Source organism: Capra hircus, chromosome 25 (assembly GCF_001704415.2).
Source record: "Capra hircus breed San Clemente chromosome 25, ASM170441v1, whole genome shotgun sequence".
Classification (NCBI taxonomy): Eukaryota; Metazoa; Chordata; class Mammalia; order Artiodactyla; family Bovidae; genus Capra; species Capra hircus.
Window position 1 is genome coordinate 11383321 of NC_030832.1, and position 18365 is coordinate 11401685.

Here is an 18365-nt window from a genome sequence, read left to right on the forward strand (position 1 = left end):
CCCCTCCCCTCATTCAGCTAGTCTGTTCTGAGGACAGGTGCCCCGCACGTCACCTGGATTCAACGGTGGACAAGGCTGCAGGTCCCATTCCTAAAGACCTCACAGAACGGTGGTGAGACAGACAAGGAGCAGGTCAGCCACCAAGCTCACCACACACTGTGCTCCTTGGGACTGCAGAAGCAAGCAGGGTGAACACGGATGGAGTAAGTGGTGGGTGGGAGAGCTCTGCACTGCATGGAACAGCGAGGCAACATGGAAGATGAGATCTGAGGATGAGACAGAGTCAGGCGGGGGACAGGGGGATGCGCCCCAGGCACAGCACACAGCAAAAACCAGACCCCGAGACAAGGGGCAAATGTGAATATAGGGCAGAAGATAAGACCCATCATACCCAGACATGTGGGCTTGTGGAAGGGCTTCAAGACCTTGGACCACTTTGGGATTTCATCTCCCAAAGCCCTAACCTGGTCCCAGCACAGCCCAGACTCAGAGGCTTGAGTGGCAGAATTAAGTCCCATTTCCCCCCTTTACCAACTCTGTGACATGATGCAAGTGCCTAACCTCTCAGGGCCTCAGTTTCCTTATCGGTAAAGGAAGAATAGGGCTTCCCAGGTGGCTCAGAGGTAAAGAATTCACCTGCCACGCAGGAGACACAGGTTCGATCTGATTCAGGAAGATCCCCTAGAGAACTAAATGGCAACCCACTTCAGTGCTCTTGCCTGGAGAATCCCATGGACAGAGGAGCTTGGCAGGCTACAGTCCATGGGGTCGCAAAGAGTCGGGCACAACTTACCAACTAAACAACAACAAAGAAAGAGTAACTCATGTAGTTTATAAGCGTTGCTGAGTTACCGAGTTAATATATGTATGTGAAACACGCAGACTTGGCACAGTGTAAGTCGTCAAGTATGAGCTTCTATAACCATGACTATTACTCATGGTAACTCCTACCTCTGTCCTAGAAGAATCCTCAAAATCTTACCCATTTCTTTGTTCCCCAGAGCACATAGCAGGGCTCAGAAAATATCTGATGGTGTGCATATGTGTGTGTGTGCGCATACTTTTGTCTTAATATCTTTTCCGTCACATACTGAGGATACTGCTTTGGTTATGAAATGGCAAACATGGGTAGCTGTACAGCTGCCTGGAAGCTTTCTGGCTAAAGAGCAAATGCCAACGAAATGAAATTTTTGTAGCTCCTCACAGCAGCGATCGGCACTGTGAATCACAATCTAAATGTCTTCAGTGATACCTCTCATCTTCCCTGGGGACTAATCTCATTTTAGTGGTTTAAAAAAAAAAACATACACACACAACAGTAGCAAAATGATCTTCCCCACTTTGGGACTCTTTCTGGTTTAACAAACCAAATGTCCCAACAGGAAGACTGCCAGAACCAAATGCCGCAGTTAACAGCGTCTTTCATTAGTGGCTGCCTGGGCCTGGGGGGTAGGGTGGGGGTGCTGAGGATGGGGGGTGGGAGCTAAGCGGTGTGGGGTTTTACTTTAGGGTGGGGAAAAGGTTCTAAAATTGGCTGTGGGGATAGTGGCGCATCTCTGTGCATAGACTAAAAGCCACCAAATTGTTCGCTTTGAAAGGGAGAACTGTGTGGTATGTGAAGCTGTTTTAAAGCAGTGTCCTTCAGGACCCTCTCCTCCCCGAAAATAATTAAGTGTGACAGCGAAATCCAGAGTCTCCGAATTACGTTTCCTAAGTACCAAAGTGAATTTACCCAACCTCTTTTCTTGGCCTCCACATGTCCAAAGGTAGCTTTAGAGATACACAAAAGACTGAATCACAGCTTGGCTCCCACACTTGCCATGTGGGTACAAGGGGCCTGCCAGCATCTTTATCTGCAGCTCTTCAGAGAAGTAAGAAGGCAGTCGGGCCAGGAGGGCTCAGCCAGGCGGCTCTCGGCATCAGTGCACTTGGCCGATGTTGTTCTAGACAATGACTAAGTTGGGGGGTGGGGGGACATTTTCCAAACCTCTGTCACTTTTCAGAAGCCGAACTCCACTCAGGGCCCGGCTATGCTGGGCAGAGGTTTGCTGTGACTTTTCTGCGCCATTCTCCGTGACTCGTTGCCAAGACAGCCAGTGACCGCTGGCCCGGGCAGCGCTTCAGGGAGCACTGGAAGCAGGAGCTTGCTCTGGGCAGAGGCAGTCCTGCAGGCAGAGGCTGGGTAAATGGGGGCCCTGGATGGGAAGAGACGGCCACCCTTCCCTGAGACAGATGCAGCTCCACAGGGCAGGGGCCCCTGCCTGGAAACAAGCACCACCCCCAGCAGATGCCTCTGAGTAAGGCACCAACCACCCAGGGGTGCGTGGTTTGCAAGGGTCCTGTTGATTGGCTCAGTATCCTGGTTCCTGCTGGTTTTGTCCAGAGAAAACATGGTGTGTATAAGTGGTGGGTTAGTGGATACACATACGTGATCAGGGGGCATTATACTCATTTTCATTTGTTTATTCACATAATGAAAGGCCTCTGAAGGTCCACGGCTGCCAGACCTCCTCCTAGGCCCAGGCTTCTTGCCCTCCCAGGAATTTATCATCTAGGGCAGGAAAGAACATCAAAGTCACAGGAGTATAGACACAATTCTATTCACTGATGCAAAGAGCTGACTGGCTGAAGGCAGGAGAAGGGGACTACAGAGGATGAGATGGTTGGATGACATTACCAACTCAGCGGACATGAGTTTGAGCAAACTCCGTGAGATGCTAAAGGCTAGGGAAGCCTGGCGTGCTGCGATCCATGGGGTGGCAAAGAGCTGGACACAGCTGAGTAACTGAACAATTATCATAAAAGAATGGGTGATGGTGAATGGCAGGGGACCTGACTCAGGACAGGAGAACCAGCCCAGGCCTGAAGAATGAAGAAGCAGTGAAGAGGGAGACAGAGACAAACCGCGACCAGGCCTGACAGAGCTGGGTTTTGTTTCAAAGATCTGACTCTGGGTGCTGTTCAGGAAACAGACTGGAAGCAGAGAGATGGACTGACCCACTTTCCCTTTTCACTTTCATGCACTGGAGAAGGAAATGGCCACCCACCCCAGTGTTCTTTTGCGTGGAGAATCCCAGGGATAGGGGAGCCTGGTGGGCTGCCATCTATGGGGTGGCACAGGGTTGGATACGACTGAACCAACGCAGCAGCAGCAGCAGCAGCAAGTGTGCCCGGAGGGCTGTGGGCGCTGGGACATGGAGAAGGGGGAAAAGCAGAGGTCAGAGTGACTCCCGGGCTGCCGGTGGGACAGAGCTGGGGGAGCCTGAAAAGGAGCAGACTAGGGGCTGGGGTGGGGGGAGGTGCTCCATCCTGCTCTGCTGGGTTCCGGTGGCGAGGCCAGAGGGCTAGGAGCCAGAAGAGCTGCGTGCTCCTCTGAACCCTCCTGCTTACGCGCCCCGGACCTGAGATCACCGAGTGCCATGGTGCTCCACACAGATCCACACACAGTGCACTCGCCACCCAGGCTGCTCCTTAACTCAGATCAAGCCACCACTTGGCCTCTATCTTACAGCTGAGGACCTGCAGCAATAGCTCCATGAGGAGTGTTCTTTTTCTTTAAATAAGCAGACATGGGGGAGTCTGGATATTCTTTTGCTCATTTCCTGGGGGTCTGATGCCATTCCAAAATCACTGCAGATGGTGACTGCAGCATGAAATTAAAAAACACTTGCTCCTTGGAAGAAAGATTATGACCAACCTAAAGGCATATTAAAAAGCAGAGACATTACTTTGCCAACAAAGGTCTGTCTAGTCAAGGCTATGGTTCTTCCAGTAATCATGTATGGATGTGAGATTTGGACCATAAAGAAAGCTGAGCACCGAAGAAATGATGCTTTTGTGGTGTTGCAGGAGACTCTTGAGAGTCCCTTGGACTGCAAGGAGATCCAACCAGTTCATCCTAAAGAAAATCAGTCCTGAATGTTCACTGGAAGGACTGATGCTGAAGCTGAAACTCCAATCCTTTGGCCACCTGATGCGAAGAACTGACTCATTTGAAAAGACCCTGATGCTGGGGAAGACTGAGGGCGGGAGGAGAAGGGGACGACAGAGGATGAGATGGCATCCTCTCATCCAGTTGGATGGCATCACCAACTCAATGGACATGAGTCTGAGTAAACTCTGGGAGTTGGTGATGGACAGGGAGGCCTGGTGTGCTGCAGTCCATGTGGTCTCAAAGAGTCGGACACAACTGAGTGACTGAACTGAACTGACGCCACAAGAGACGTGGTCCTGAGAGTGGCCGGCAGCTGGCCTGGGGCTTCTGCAGGCTCCACTTGCCCTGGGCCCATGTTACTGCCCCTTGCTCGTTGGAGGGTTTGACAAAGTTAAAAATCACACACTACACGAATATAAAAAGTCATTGCTGAGTCCTCTCCTTGAAGAAGACACTCCCTTAACAGACGTCCACTAGACCAACATGAAGGTGTCACCAATACTCCCCACGCCCCTGCAAAGGCTCTGATCGTGGCCCAGGGCAAGCCGGCGGCCCCTCCATGCTCTGCAGACCTCTGCCCTGACCCCATGGAGTTGCCCTCAGATCTGTTCATGCCTGCACTCATTTTTAAATCGTCTAATTTAATTAAAATCAGAGAAATAGGAATGTAAAAAATGTTGCTTCTGATAAAGCAAAGATGGCTGCTTTGGGAAGACTCAATAAAAGCAAGCTGGTAAAAAATAAAATACAATTGAATTAGGTACCAGGGAGGCAAGTGAAAATATCTGATGAGTATAAACCTAAAAGAATCCTTTGCTCAGAATACTTGCTAAGTGATTTTTAACTGACTACTCCACTGGGAAAATACCCAAACTGGAAAAGATTCCTTATGAATGTTGTTTACACAAGAAAGGCTCCTTTGCAGGCCCATCCATAAACCCAAACTATTAACATAAGCTACGACCTTGGACTGACCTCAAAAGACTAGTAAATGAATGTACATTTATAATTAGAGTTTACATTAAAATGAAATGCCAAAAATGTGTAATTCTTTAATAATTCCCCTCTTTAGCTAATTCTTTCTGTTCATTGAGAAACTACCAGGCTTCTACTGTAGTAAAAAAAAACAAAACAGCAAATTTCTAATTAGACCCTTACTTCATATCATACATAAAAATTTACTCAATATGGAACCAGACCTAAATGTAACAGCATAAATTATAATACTCTTAAAAGAAAACACAGGAGTAAAAATCTTCACAGTTTGGGTTTAGGTAAAGATTTCTTGGGCTTCCACACAGTAAAGAGTCTGCCTGCAATGCAGGAGACCTGGGGTTCAATCCCTAGGTCGGGAAGATCCCCTGGAAAAGGGAATGGCTACCCACCCCAGTATTCTTGCCTGGAGAATTCCATGGACAGAGGAGCCTGGGGGGCTACAGTTCTAAGATATTGCATCAAAAGGACAAAAAGAAAAAGTTGGTAACTGGGACTTCAGAATTAAAAACTTGGGTGCTACAAATGACATCATCAAACAAGTGGAAAACAAGCTACAGAATGGGAGAGAAGATGTGCAAATCATACAGCTGATAAGCGACTTGCATGCAGAACATCCAGAGTCCATGGCCACACCACCCGGAACTTGCCCGACGTCAGAGCATAGAAAGAACTCTAACAAACTCAACAACAGAAACAGAAAGAACCCTATTCGAAAACCAGGCAAAGGATCTGGATAGATAGTTCTTCAAAGATTACAAACAGCCAACAAGCATGTGAAAAGATATCCAACATCATTAGGCATTAGGAAAATGCAAATCAAAACCACAGTGAGATTTCACTTCACATCTGTGTGCTGGGTTATAAGTAAATCGACAGTCTCCAGTATGGATGAGGGTACGGAGAAATCTGAACCACGTGCACCGTTGCTAGGAATGGAGATGGTGCAGCCGCTTTGGAGAACAGCTTGGTGGTTCCTTAAAATGCTGAACACTGCTACTTACGGCCGTGTGTGCTGTCACTTCAGCTGCGTCTGACTCTGCGGCCCTGTGGATTGTCGCCCGCCAGGCTCCTCTGTCCATGGGATTCTCTAGGCAAGGATACTGGAGTGGGGCACCATGCCCTCCTCCAGGGGATCTTCCCGACCCAGGGATCAAACCCATATCTCTTCCACTGGCAGGCAGATTCTTTACCACTTAGCCACCAGGGAAGACCCAAAATGAAACATATGTCCCCACAGAAAGAACTCTATGCAGCTGTTCGTAACAGCTTTCTTCGTGATAGCCAGTGTCCAAACGGGAGAATGTCCGTCAGTGACCAAAAAATTATCCAAATGTTCACCAATGGGTGAGTGGACAAACAAAATGTGGGAATCCATACACTGGAATATTATCATTCAGTAGAAAGGGACAAAGTGCTTATACAAACTGCAACATGGGTGAATCCTAAAAAGATTATGTTAAGGGAAAGAAGCTAGTCACAAAAGACCACAGATTATATGATTCCATTTATATGAAATGTCTAGAAAAGGCAAAGTTACAGAGGTAAATTAGTAGCTGGCCGTGCTGGGAATGGAAACATAAAGAGACTGAAAATGGACACAAGGTACCCTTTCTGGGGAGAGGATGAGTTCTAAAACTGTGATGCTGTACCATTCCACAAAATGTATTAAAAATCAGTAAAACTTAAAAAGAGTGAATGTTATGGTACCTCAACAGTCATTTAAAAACAGAAAAGCAAAGAATAAAGGCATTCAGAAACAAAAGTTCACTTGTCTTTTGGAAATGTTCTAACGGGAACTTTTTATGCACTGATTTTTACAGACAATGAGAGTGAGGAGGGAATATATCGAAACTCCTATTTTAGTCACAGGAACCCTTCTCAAATAGGGAACCGGTCTGGCCTACGTGGATGGTATAATTAAAGGTATTCATTTCGTTTTCTTCATTGATAGGTTAGAATGTTTTACATAATGTTTTCAATCCTGTTCAGACTTGAACCAACATTTCCAGGGTCATTGTTCCTAGAGAAGTCCTCAGGTGAGACCTGAGGAAGTAAGTTTATTCTTTAGGAATTTCATTTATTGTCTGAAAGTGAAAGGGTTTCCAGGAGGGACCAAGAAATATTCAGAATTAGTGAACACAGTTGGCACCTCTGAAATAGCTGTGGAGGCTTAAAGTGTCCAGGGAAATCATCTTTTTAGGTCAACCACTGATGATCCCTGTACTCTGAGGAGGGGAAATACCCGGCGATAAAATGAGATGGAAAAACTGATTGGGACCTGAAAACAATTAAATGCAGGTAATTTTGAAAGCATGTTTTAATCTCGGTATTTCTCCCTTTGAGAATTTCTTCAAAACAGGTGTTATAAACTTTTCAGAAAGACCATTATTTGCTAGGAGAAAGTAGTCTTAATTAGGATACGTGTCAAGGAAATATAAGTATCAATTTGCCTAATTAAAATGAATATTTGAACATGCCTGAGGATTGTGAGCCTTCTCAGGTGAGACACGTACAACTTACTTTCTATAAACATCTGTTGACGGAGCCAAGCAGATTGTGTTAGCAAGGAAATGGGTGACTGAGCCAAGCTTAGCAGACAACAGAACTGCATGGGAATATTGTTCCTCAAAAATCAGCAGGAGGAAGTCTTAAAGTGCTTGCCATTGACTGTCTGTGTCCTCCCCAAATCCCTACACTGAAATCTAACTCCAAGTGTGATGCTATTTGGAGATGGGGACTCTGGGAGGTGATTAAGCCGTGAGGGCTCAGTACCGGGATTACCCGAGGACTTCCCTGGTGGTCCAGTGGTTGAGAATCCACCTGCCAGTGCAGGGGACATGGGTTCGATCCCTGGGCCAGGAAGACTCCACATGCCACAGGGGCACCACAACTACTGAAGCCCAGTGCCGGGAGCCCATACTTCTCAACAAAGCCCGCTGACAGCAACTCGAGAGCAGCCCCTGCTCGATGCCCCTAGAGAAAGACTTCACAGCAACAGAGACCCAGCGCAACCAAAAAGAAAGAAAATGTTTTAAGAAAAGAGAGAGACCCGAGAGAGCTCACTCCCCACTTTCTCCACGCGAGGACCCAGCAGGAGGACAACCATCTACTGTTACGATGCTTACACGTCATTATACAGTACACATACATTACATAAAATGCACAGCTCCAGGAGTGAACTGTAATGCAAACTGTGGGCTCCGGCTGATCACGTGGGGTCACTGTGTGTTCCTCAAGTGTAACGAACACACCACTCTGGTGGGGGGATGTTGGCAACGGGAGAGGCTATCATGTGTGGGGGCGGGGTGGGCTATATGGGAAATTTCTGTACTTTCCTCCAACTTTGCTAGGAATGTGTAACTAAGCTAAAAAATTAAGTCTTTTTTTTTTAAAAAAAGGAGAAGACCCATCTATGAATCAGGAAGAAGGTTCTCACCAGACACTGAATCTGCAGGTTTCTTGACCGTGGATGGCCCTTGGACCAGCCTCCAGGATGTGAGCAATGCATTTCTGTTGTTTTTAAGGCACCCAGCCTATGGTGTTTTGTCATACCAGCCCCAGCTGGCTAAGAGAGCACGCCTTCATTTACTTGACAAGCTTCACTTGAGAAATAAACTGTTTAATTCTGGAGGGGGCTTCCAGTAGGGAGCATGAGGGTTATCAGGGCTGTGATTCTAGGCACAGTTACTGGAGTTCACCAAAACCTCCTTTACAGGCAATGTGTATCTTTGCAAGAGATAGAAAAAGCCAGTTCCTTTCCTTTCTCTTCCAAGCCTGCCCCTGGGGCAACTCCACCAGCTTACCCCCTGCCCACGGAGCCTGAACTGGCAATGGACCCTCCAAGGGCATGGCCCAAAGTCACCAGCAATGCTAACAGGGACCTGGGACCCAGGGAAGGCAGTGACAGCAGTAAAGGCAGCCTGGGGGTGGACTAGGTGCTCAACATGCAGTGAACTGAACCCACAAGACTAGGGGTTTTAAGCCTGGCCCTCCAAAACCAGGGGTTTCCCCAGAGGCTCAGAGGTGAAGAATCTGCCTGCACTGCAGAAGACAAGCGTTCATCCCTGAGTCAGGAAGATCCCTGGAGAAGGGCACGGCGACCCACCCCGGCATTCTTGCCAAGAGAATCCCATGGACGGAGGAGCCTGGCGGGCTGCAGTTCACGGAGTCAGACATGGCTGAGCGACTGAGCACACAGGCGCGCTCCACAGCCAGGCCTTTAGGAGCCGGGGCTCTATGGGCTCTCCATCCATGGGCTCCTCTGTCCCTGGGAGTCTCCAGGCAAGAATACTGGAGTGGGTTGCCATGCCCTTCTCCAGGGCATCTTCCCGACTCAGGGATCGAACCCACATCTCCTGCGATGCAGGCAGATTCTTTATCTCTGAGCCACCAGGGAAACCCGTGGTTTTGGAGGGCCAGGCTTAAAACCCCTAGTCTTGTAGGTTCACTTCACGGAATGTTGAGCAGCGAGTCCAACCGCGGGCTGCCCCTCCTGCCGTCACTGCCTTCCCTGGGTCACAGACCCCTGTACACACATGCTAGGCAGGCCCACTGGGCTGCTCAACCGGCAGGGGAAACCAAGCTCAGGTCCCTCTCCTAGCAGTCCAAGGTCATTTCCCTCCTCCTAGCTCATCAGTTTATCTTCTAAATCTCTCGCCATACTCACATCTCTGCAATTTTTTCCCAGGTGGATGTTTCTCTGGTCCTACGGCAGTCCTGGGGCAGCTCCAGTGAGCTGGGAAGCTTCACACCTGAGCACCCCTGTAATCTCCACCGGAAGCCCCCTACCACCTCCACATGTACCTCCAGCGACTGAGAATCAACAGGGTCAAAGTGAACAATGTGTGCCTTGGAAATGTTGCCTCAGGACAAGTTGCTGAGCTCCGGCTTCCATTAGACTGCACCCCAAGTTCCTCGAAAGCAGAAGCTCTGTTGCTACTGCTGCAGCCAGACCGTTCTTTCCAAAATGGAAACGGCATCACCTCATACATGCAGCTTAAAAGCCCTTGGTGTGATGGGCTTCCCTGGTGGCACTAGTGGTAAAGAACCCGCCTGCCATTGCAGGAGATGCAAGAGACGCGGGTTCGAACCTTAGATGGGGAAGATCCCCTGGACAAGAAAATGGCAACCCACTCAACCCACTCCAGTACTCTTGCCTAGAAAATCCCATGGACACAGAAGCCTGGGCAGCTATAGTCTACAGGGGTCACAAGAGTCAACATGACTTAGTGACTGAATAACTACAACCATAAGATAGAAACAAAACTCCTTGCTGACCCCCTTTCCCACAAGCCAGTCTCATGCCACGGCGCCCCGCTCCACACTCAGGAGCTTCCTTCTTTCAGCCTTCCCTTTCCGTCCCACCAGGGCAGACTTCCACTCGAACCCTGGTCCACAGTGGCCTTCCCGCCCTTCAGGGCCCAGGTCCCTCCCACTCACCCTTCAACCAGGGGCCAACACATCCTTCCCCAGGGAAGCCTCCCTCAGGACCTTGTTCAGGTCCCCTCCCTTCCCTGACGTCTGCCAAGGCTGCTATTTATGCTGGTTCATGTGGCCGGCAGGTTAGTATCGGGCTCTCCAAGTAGCTACATGTCAGAGGTGGACTGTGTGGACTGTGTGAATCACTAGTCGTGTCCGACTCTTTGTGACCCCATGGACTGTAGCCCACCACCAGGCAAGAATACTGGAGTGGGTTGCCATTCCCAACTAGTTTCACTCATCAGTGCACTCCGGATCTAATATAATTGCTGGGACAAGGCAGGTGCTTAGGACATTGTCTGTTGGATGAGCCAACAGACAAATGGATGGACAGACAGATGAAACGATGGACATATGACAGACAGACTGGTGAATGGATGGTCTGGGAGATAGGTGGATGGACAGAAAAGAGAGAGAGGTAAGGGAGAGAGGAGGAGGAAGAGATGGTCAAAGAGAACATTTGTTCCCAGGGCCAAGCCCTCTTCTGAGCCCTCAATCCCATCTTTTCCCATCTCCTCAGGTACTGCTCTCCAACCAGCGACCCTGCCTTTTGCATTTTTCAACCCCAGATCCATCTCAGACCAATCACGTGACCTTGGGCAAGTTGCCCAGCCTTTCCGAGATTGACTTTTCCCTCACTATAGAAATAAGAGAATCATAATAGCTAGTTCAACAGGACTGTTTTGAAGATTACATGAGATAGTCCACAGGCTTCCCTTGTGGCTCAGCTGGTAAAGAATCTGCCTGCAATGTGGGAGGCCTGGGTTTGATCCCCAGGTTGGGAAGATCCCCTGGAGAAAGGAGCGGCTAGCCACTCCAGTATTCTGGCTTGGAGAATTCCATGGACCGAACAGTCAGTCATGGGGTGGGGTCACAGAGTTGGACAGGACTGAGCGACTTTCACTTTCTTTCACTCGAGACCGTCCACACACAGCGCAGAATACAGTGCCTGGCGAGCCATAAACAGCCGACAGATGTCAGATGCTCCCATTGTTCTTACCATCTTTATTACTGTTGTAAACCCTGCAGCCTTCCAGCAGCCTTGCTCCTTCCTCAAGCTTCTAGTGTCCAATGTCAACCTTGCATCACCAAAGGGCTCCAAGCAGAATCCTTTGCTTGCTGACTGCACATCCTCACTCTCTGCCATTCCTCAAGCACCATGTCCCCGGGCTTTCCCCTACAACTCTACTGAAACTGTCCTCCCAAAGGTGACAGAACAATCAAACCTGCTCAGCTACCACTCACCTAGACGTCTGCAGCATCTGAGCCTGTGCACCACCCTGCCTGAGCCCCTCTCCCTGGCTTTGCTACCAAGGCCAGTTCCTGGGTTTATCTTCCAAAATTTCTGGTTGCTTCCTGCTCTGAGACTTTCAGTGTGTCTTTCCCTGTTTCTTACCTGCTAAACGTAGGCATATCCTAAGGACACACACACACACACACACCATCCACTACTCTACACTTTTCCTCTGAGCAATGCCACTGACTCCTACAGCCATACCATCTACTTGCCTCTCTGGGGATGGCAGCACTCACACCTCCACCCCCAGCCGTACACTGCATCCTCCAGGTTGTCCCAGATTTCCTGACAGCACTTCGAAGCCACCACTTCCCAATCAATCGCATCATACCTGACCCTCCTCCTTGCTCCCCGATTTATGTTAAGAGTCTCACCAACGTTCAGGACCAACACTTAAAATCCCAACTCCTACTGCAGTGGCCTATTTTTTGTGCCATAGCTTTGTGCTTAGATTATGGGTCTTTGCCTTCCCCTTGCTTTGCTTTTTCCTACTCTCCACAAGATATCAGAGAATGCAGCAGGACTGCAATGAATACTTCCTGAACTGAAAAGAGACAGGGCAGAGTCACAGGGAACTCTCATAGCCTGCTAGTGGGAATATAAGTTGCTGCAAGTATTCTGGAAGGCAATGTGACAAGATCTAGTAAAGCTGGAAAGATCATATTCTGCAACCCAGAACTTTGCTCTCCTGGGTGGACACCTTGGAGAAATTTTCCCGTGTGTCCACAAGACCTGTACGAGAATGCTCATAACAACAGTTATCAATGGTGAAAAACAGAAAGAACAGAATATCCATCATATCAGGATCCTTGCAGGAAATAGCTGGCATGTTCAAATTATGACAATTAAAGGAGCGTTTAAAGGGGGGTTATTTGGGATGAGTTGAGTGTAGAACATCAAAGGATGGTTTAGTAGTCCAACACAGAAAAGCAGAACTCCATCTGAAAAGAGGGCGGAAGTGGTTACCCAAATCTGAAACGAGAGTTCCAGCAGAAAGACCATGTTGAGAGAAGCAGCGAATTTCAGCGGAGGAGTATAGCCAGGGTAAGAGAAGTGTTAAAAACCTGGCTTAAAACTCAACATTCAAAAAACTAACATCATAGCATCCATCAGGTCCCATCACTTCATGGCAAATAGATAAGGAAACAATGGAAACAGTGAGAGACTGTATTTCGGGGGGCTCCAAAATCACTGTAGATGGTGACTGCAGCCATGAAATTAAAAGACACTTGTTCCTTGGAATAAAAGCTATGCCCAACTGAGACAGCAAATTAAAAATCAGAGACACTACTTTACTGACAAAGGTCTGTCTAGTCAAAGCTGTGGTTTTTCCAGTAGTCACGTATAGATGTAAGAGTTGGACTATAAAGAAAGCTGAGTGCCAAAGAATTGGTGCTTTTGAACTGTGGTGTTGTAGAAGACTCCTGACAGTCCCTTTGACTGAAAGGAGATCAAACCAGTCCATCCTAAAGGAAATCAGTCCTGAATATTCATTGGAAGGACTGATGCTGAAGCTGAAGCTCTAATCCTTTGGCCACCTGATATAAAGAGCCAACTCATTGGTAAAGACGCTGATGGTGGGAAAGACTGAAGGCAGGAGGAGAAGGGGACAACAGAGGATGAGATGGTTGGATGGCATCACCGACTTGATGGACATGAATTTGAGCAAGCTCTGGGAGTTGGTGATGGACAGGGAAGCCTGGTGTGCTGAGTCCATGGGGTCGCAAAGAGTCAGACATGACTGAGTGACTGAACTGCAGCCAGAGGCAGCTCCACAGAGAAGTCAGGGGAATAAACACTTTAGCTTCCCCATTCCTCTGGTCTCCAAAGGGGACTCCCCATTGTCTCAACCCAACAGACGGCCCAAGGGCAAGGAGCCCATGGATGAAGCCCATGGATGTCAACCTTCTAGAGTTCGGTGGGGAAGGGAGGGTGTAGATTTGCAAAGCGAAGGGAAGATCCTCAGAATATCTAGCAACAGAATGTATCAAGTATTGATCTATGCTTATATAATGGAATACTGCCCAGCAAGAAAATGAGCAATGAACTGTGGAAAATTCTTAAAGAGCTACTTATACCAACATGGATAAATCTCAAAAACCTCACACTGGATTGAAACAGAGAAGGAACTTGAGGGGTCCTCCAGAAAACAAAAGCCTTTCTGTGTCCCTCATTTCTTGTTTGAAGAAAAGGCTTTAGTCTCCTAGACCTTCCCTGAGTTCCCAAGAACAGATTCAAGGGGTTAATAATGAGGGACTTGAGGGAATGCAGAAACAAAGGGGAAACAGTCAAGAAACAATAGTAACAGGATAAAACAGAGTCCCAGTCCCTCTACAAGGGAGGCACATAACAATCCGATCCAGTCTTTTGAGTTCTGTGGCCCTCCCCACCCCCCCAGGTGAAGGATGATAACTAACATGGTGAAACCCCCAGACTGGTCACAACTAGAGGCTGAAGCCTGAGATTCCTGGAGCCCTACCCTGTTACCTCACCAGAAACCAATCAGAAGAAAGTTATTCACCCTGCAGCTGTCTCGCCAACTGTTGCCTTTAAATACTCTTCCCTGAGGGACTTCCCGAGCAGTCCAGTGGTTAAGACTCCCCCTTACAATGCAGGGGGTGTGGGTTCAATCCCTGGTCAGGGAGCTGAGATCCCACATGGCTCCCAGCCAAAAAATCATCCACATTAAATTAAAAAAGAAAAAAAAAAAAAAAACCCACTTAAGAACCAAAACCTCTTCCCTGAAAACCAGAGGGACCTGGAGTCTTTTGAGCATGAGTCACCTGCTCTCCTAGCTTGGCCCTGCAATAAATCCTCCTCTGCTCCAAACTCTGAAATTTTGGTTTGTTTGGCCTCACTGTGCGTCGCACACATGAACTTGGGTTCAAAAAACAATGAAAAAGGCACATTAAATCAATATTTAGAGAAGGAGCACTATAACAGGTTCTATTTTAAAATCCACCTCAACCAGATCTCTGGCCCCATATACTCTTCCAGAACCCTGCCTCCTTCCCCACCCTCCCACCAACGGTTGCAGAAAATAAAAGAACAAAGCTTCAGACCAGAGAGTTACAGAAAATAAACCTCCTTCAGTAACGGTGACCAAGGGAAAATTTGTCTGAGAAAGTGATCAAACTTTAATTAAGGTGCGAAGGTTTGAGGAAGAGCCAGACCCATCAGCCAGCTATTAGCCAGGCCCTACAGAGAGAAAGGACTTGGCCTTTTAAAATAGGGAGTTCAAGAAGCCCAGTGAAGCAGAATTGAGCAAGAAGAATGGCGAGCGTGAAGTAATAAAGGTGAGCACAAGCCGGATTGTACAGGGCATCTGGGGTGACTTCCCCGGGGTGACAAAAAGCGGTGAGTTCATGGGAAGGAAGGTGACTCCACGCAGCAAAACCCGCAGGGAGGAGCAAGGAACGGGGAGCAGTGGTTTCTCTTGGGCCTCCGGAGTGAACGTTCACTCAGCACTTAGCCTGTGTCAGGAACCAGGTTACAAAAATTCTTTGAACCTGCTAACTCTCTCCTGTGAGGTAAGCATTAACAAACCCATTCTCACAGCGAGGCGAATGAGCTAACTCCAAAGTCCAAGCATGTAACTCGAACACAACTCTTGACTGCCTCCCCGCTCTCTTAGCTCTGAAGGCACTGCCAACATTTGGGTGAATGACTCATATTGTAGAAGATAACCGTGATTACGGAGTACAAATCTACATCAAGGTCAACAACCATAATAAAAATAACCGCATCGCACGTGCACCCAGCGCTTATCCCGTGCCACATAGAACCTCGTTGCTTTATTCCCGCTTTACAGATGAGGAAACTGAGGCAAACACTCCCTGAGCCACGTATCCAAGGCAGGACTTAGAAATCAAGTCTAACTGCACAGCCCGCGCTATCAACTATGTTTTGCTGCCTCACTTTTATCTTCTCTCGGAGAACCTCGGTCAAGGCCAACGAGATTCCATGACTGTCGGACCCCTAGCCCAGGAACGCCTCTCTCACAGGAGCCCCTGAAAGCCCCACGTGCGGGAGGTGCGGTTGCTATTGCGGTCCCCAGCCCCCGGGGTGCAGCCCCCACTCGGGTCCGGCTGGAGGTGCATACCCCAACTTAACGTTCCCCGCGCCGAATGTTCCGCAGCCCTGAAACCACCCACTCCCCAGCAGGAAGTACCTGAGGAAAAGGAGTCCAGGGTCCTGCCCCGCGCTCTGTGGAAAACACCCGCCTCCTCTGCAGCCGACATGGCTAGCGAGTATTTTGGCCTTAACTGAGTCCGCTGAGCAGCAAGGAGCTGCGAGACTCCTAACTGCCCAAGCGCCGGATGGGGCCTGCCCGGCTGGGGGCTGCGCCCTCTGCTTGGGGCGGGGCGGGGCTGGCGGGCGCGCAGGACTCGGTCGCTCGGGGCGCCACTAGTGCTGTCTGAGCGGGGCGGAAGCGTGAGCGGCCCCTCTGGAATCGACTGAGACTCCTGGCGAGTGGAGGCCACTTGCCAGTCGCCTGCGTGGGCTGACGGAGTGAATTTGGCCTCAGGCATGTGGGTAGATCTTCGCTAAAGGTGGGGGCTCCAGGTTTAACAAGTAAACCTGAACCCCGGTCTCCCGCATTCCAGGCGAGTTCTTTACCCTCTGAGCCACCAGGGAATCCCAAGATTACAGGACACTCAGTTAAATTGGAATTTCAGATAAGCAACGAATGATAAGTATGTCGTATGTAATTTGCAAGATGCTTGTACTAAAATGTTTGTAGTTGTTTATCTGAAACAGCAGTGTAAGTGGGGACTTGTATTTTATCTGGTCCAAAGGACCCTGCCCTGTCCTTGGGGGATAAGACAGTACGGTCTACCAGCCACCTGCTGTGATCGCTGACATTTCATTCTGAAGCAGCTTCAGTTTTGCTTGTCATCAGCACCATCACCATCATTCCGTTTGAAACCAAATCCCCCTAAAATTGAGTTCTTTTACCAAATTGTGATTAATCTCACTATTAAAAATTTTTATTCACTAGTTCTGTCAGGACTGAGGACTATCAAGGAATAAGGGAGATTGAAACCAACCAGGACTGGGGCCTTTCAGGGTAGAAAAGCCCTGCCATGTCCGCTTGTTTATTTGTAGGGGAAGAAAAGGCTTTAGCCTCTGAGGCCTCTGTTGAGTTCCAAAGAGCAGGCTCAAGCAGTTAATGATTAAGACAGCAGAGTCACCAGATTTTGTAGGAATGTAGATAAACAATCTGATGTATGTGAAGACACCCCCCACCCCCAACTCAGGTGGAGGGTGGTGACTACGTGCTGACCACAAGCACAAGACTCCAGACTGGCTGGAACCAGAAGGTTAAAATTTCAGAAACATCACCCTGTTACCCCCCCAACCAATCAAAAGAAAGTCTATAAGCATTCTAGACACTCTTGCCTAACACTATCTTTTAAAAACCCTTGCTAGAAAGCCATCAGTTTATTTGTGTCTTTTGAGCATGAGCTGCTACCCCTTACAAATAAACTCTACTTTGCTGCAAACACCCAGTGTCAGAGTTTCACTTTCTGCACCATGGACACAAGAGTCCTTGCTTAGTGACACATTACTGTCATCACCCATCATGAAGCATCTGGGATTGTTAAGCACTTTGCACCAGCTCAATTAATCCACACAAAAACCTCAGGGGATGGTGCTGTCATTCGCTGCATTTATCAAAAGAGGAAACTGATGCCCAGAAAGATGAAACGGTGTGCACAAGGTGACACACACCCAGGAAAGTAGTGAGACAGCCGCGCACCTGTGCTAGTATCTGTCCAGCAAAAGAAGAAAAATCATTAAAATGAACTACTAAGCCAGTGTTTGTCAAACCTGCTAAAGACACAAATTCCAGACTGGAGCTGCTGTACCTGGAATTCGGCCTCTGTACCACATCACCGAATTGTGTCTTGGAGAAAGAGTTTGGAATAAAGTAGGAAAAAAGAGCTTTATTGCTTTGCTGGGAAAAGAGGGCCACCGTGGGCTAATGTCCTCAAAACTGTGTGTAAAGACCTAGAAGGGGTAGTGAGAAATTTTATAGGAATGGTTCAAAGAGGAGGGTGTGATCAGCTCATGAAAATTCTTCTGATGGTGGGGAGGCAAGTTGAAGTCAGCACAGCCAACCTCCTGGTTCCTACTGGTATGGGGTCTACATGCTTGTGGGCAGCATGCAGTTAACATATCCCACCGGGTAGGGATTGCAGTATCTGCAAAACAACTCAAGGATATTGCGATGTGCATCCCTTGAGGGGGAGCCAGGACCCTGCCCCAAGGCTGCACTGCTGTTTCTTGACTGTTCCTTCCTTGTCTCTGCATCCATCCCACCTCCCTGCCCCCTCACTGATTAGCAACTATTTGGACCTGCCCACTGGAACTCAACATTCTGAAAACTAAGATCACGGCATCCAGTCCCATCACTTTGTGGCAAATAGATGGGGAAACAGTGGAAACAGTGGCTAACTTTATTTTTCTGGGCTCCAAAATCACTGCAGATGGTGACTGCAGCCATGACATTAAAAGACACTTACTCCTTGGAAGAAAACCTATGACCAACCTAGACAGCATATTAAAAAGCACAGACATTACTTTGCCAACAAAGGTCCATCTAGTCAAGGCTATGGTTTTTCCAGTGGTCATGTATGGATGTGAGAGTTGGAC

General features: G+C 48.4%; 1 protein-coding gene across 1 annotated transcript in view; it reads right to left on the minus strand.

Moving 5' to 3' along the window:
• CPPED1 (calcineurin like phosphoesterase domain containing 1) overlaps nucleotides 1-16090 on the minus strand; it is a 131980-nt gene extending 115890 nt beyond the window's left edge. Inside the window, exon 1 of the mRNA XM_005697514.3 lies at nucleotides 15877-16090. Within this exon, the coding sequence (XP_005697571.1) occupies nucleotides 15877-15946 (70 nt within the window). The 5' untranslated portion in view covers nucleotides 15947-16090. The remainder of the gene's footprint in view (nucleotides 1-15876) is intronic.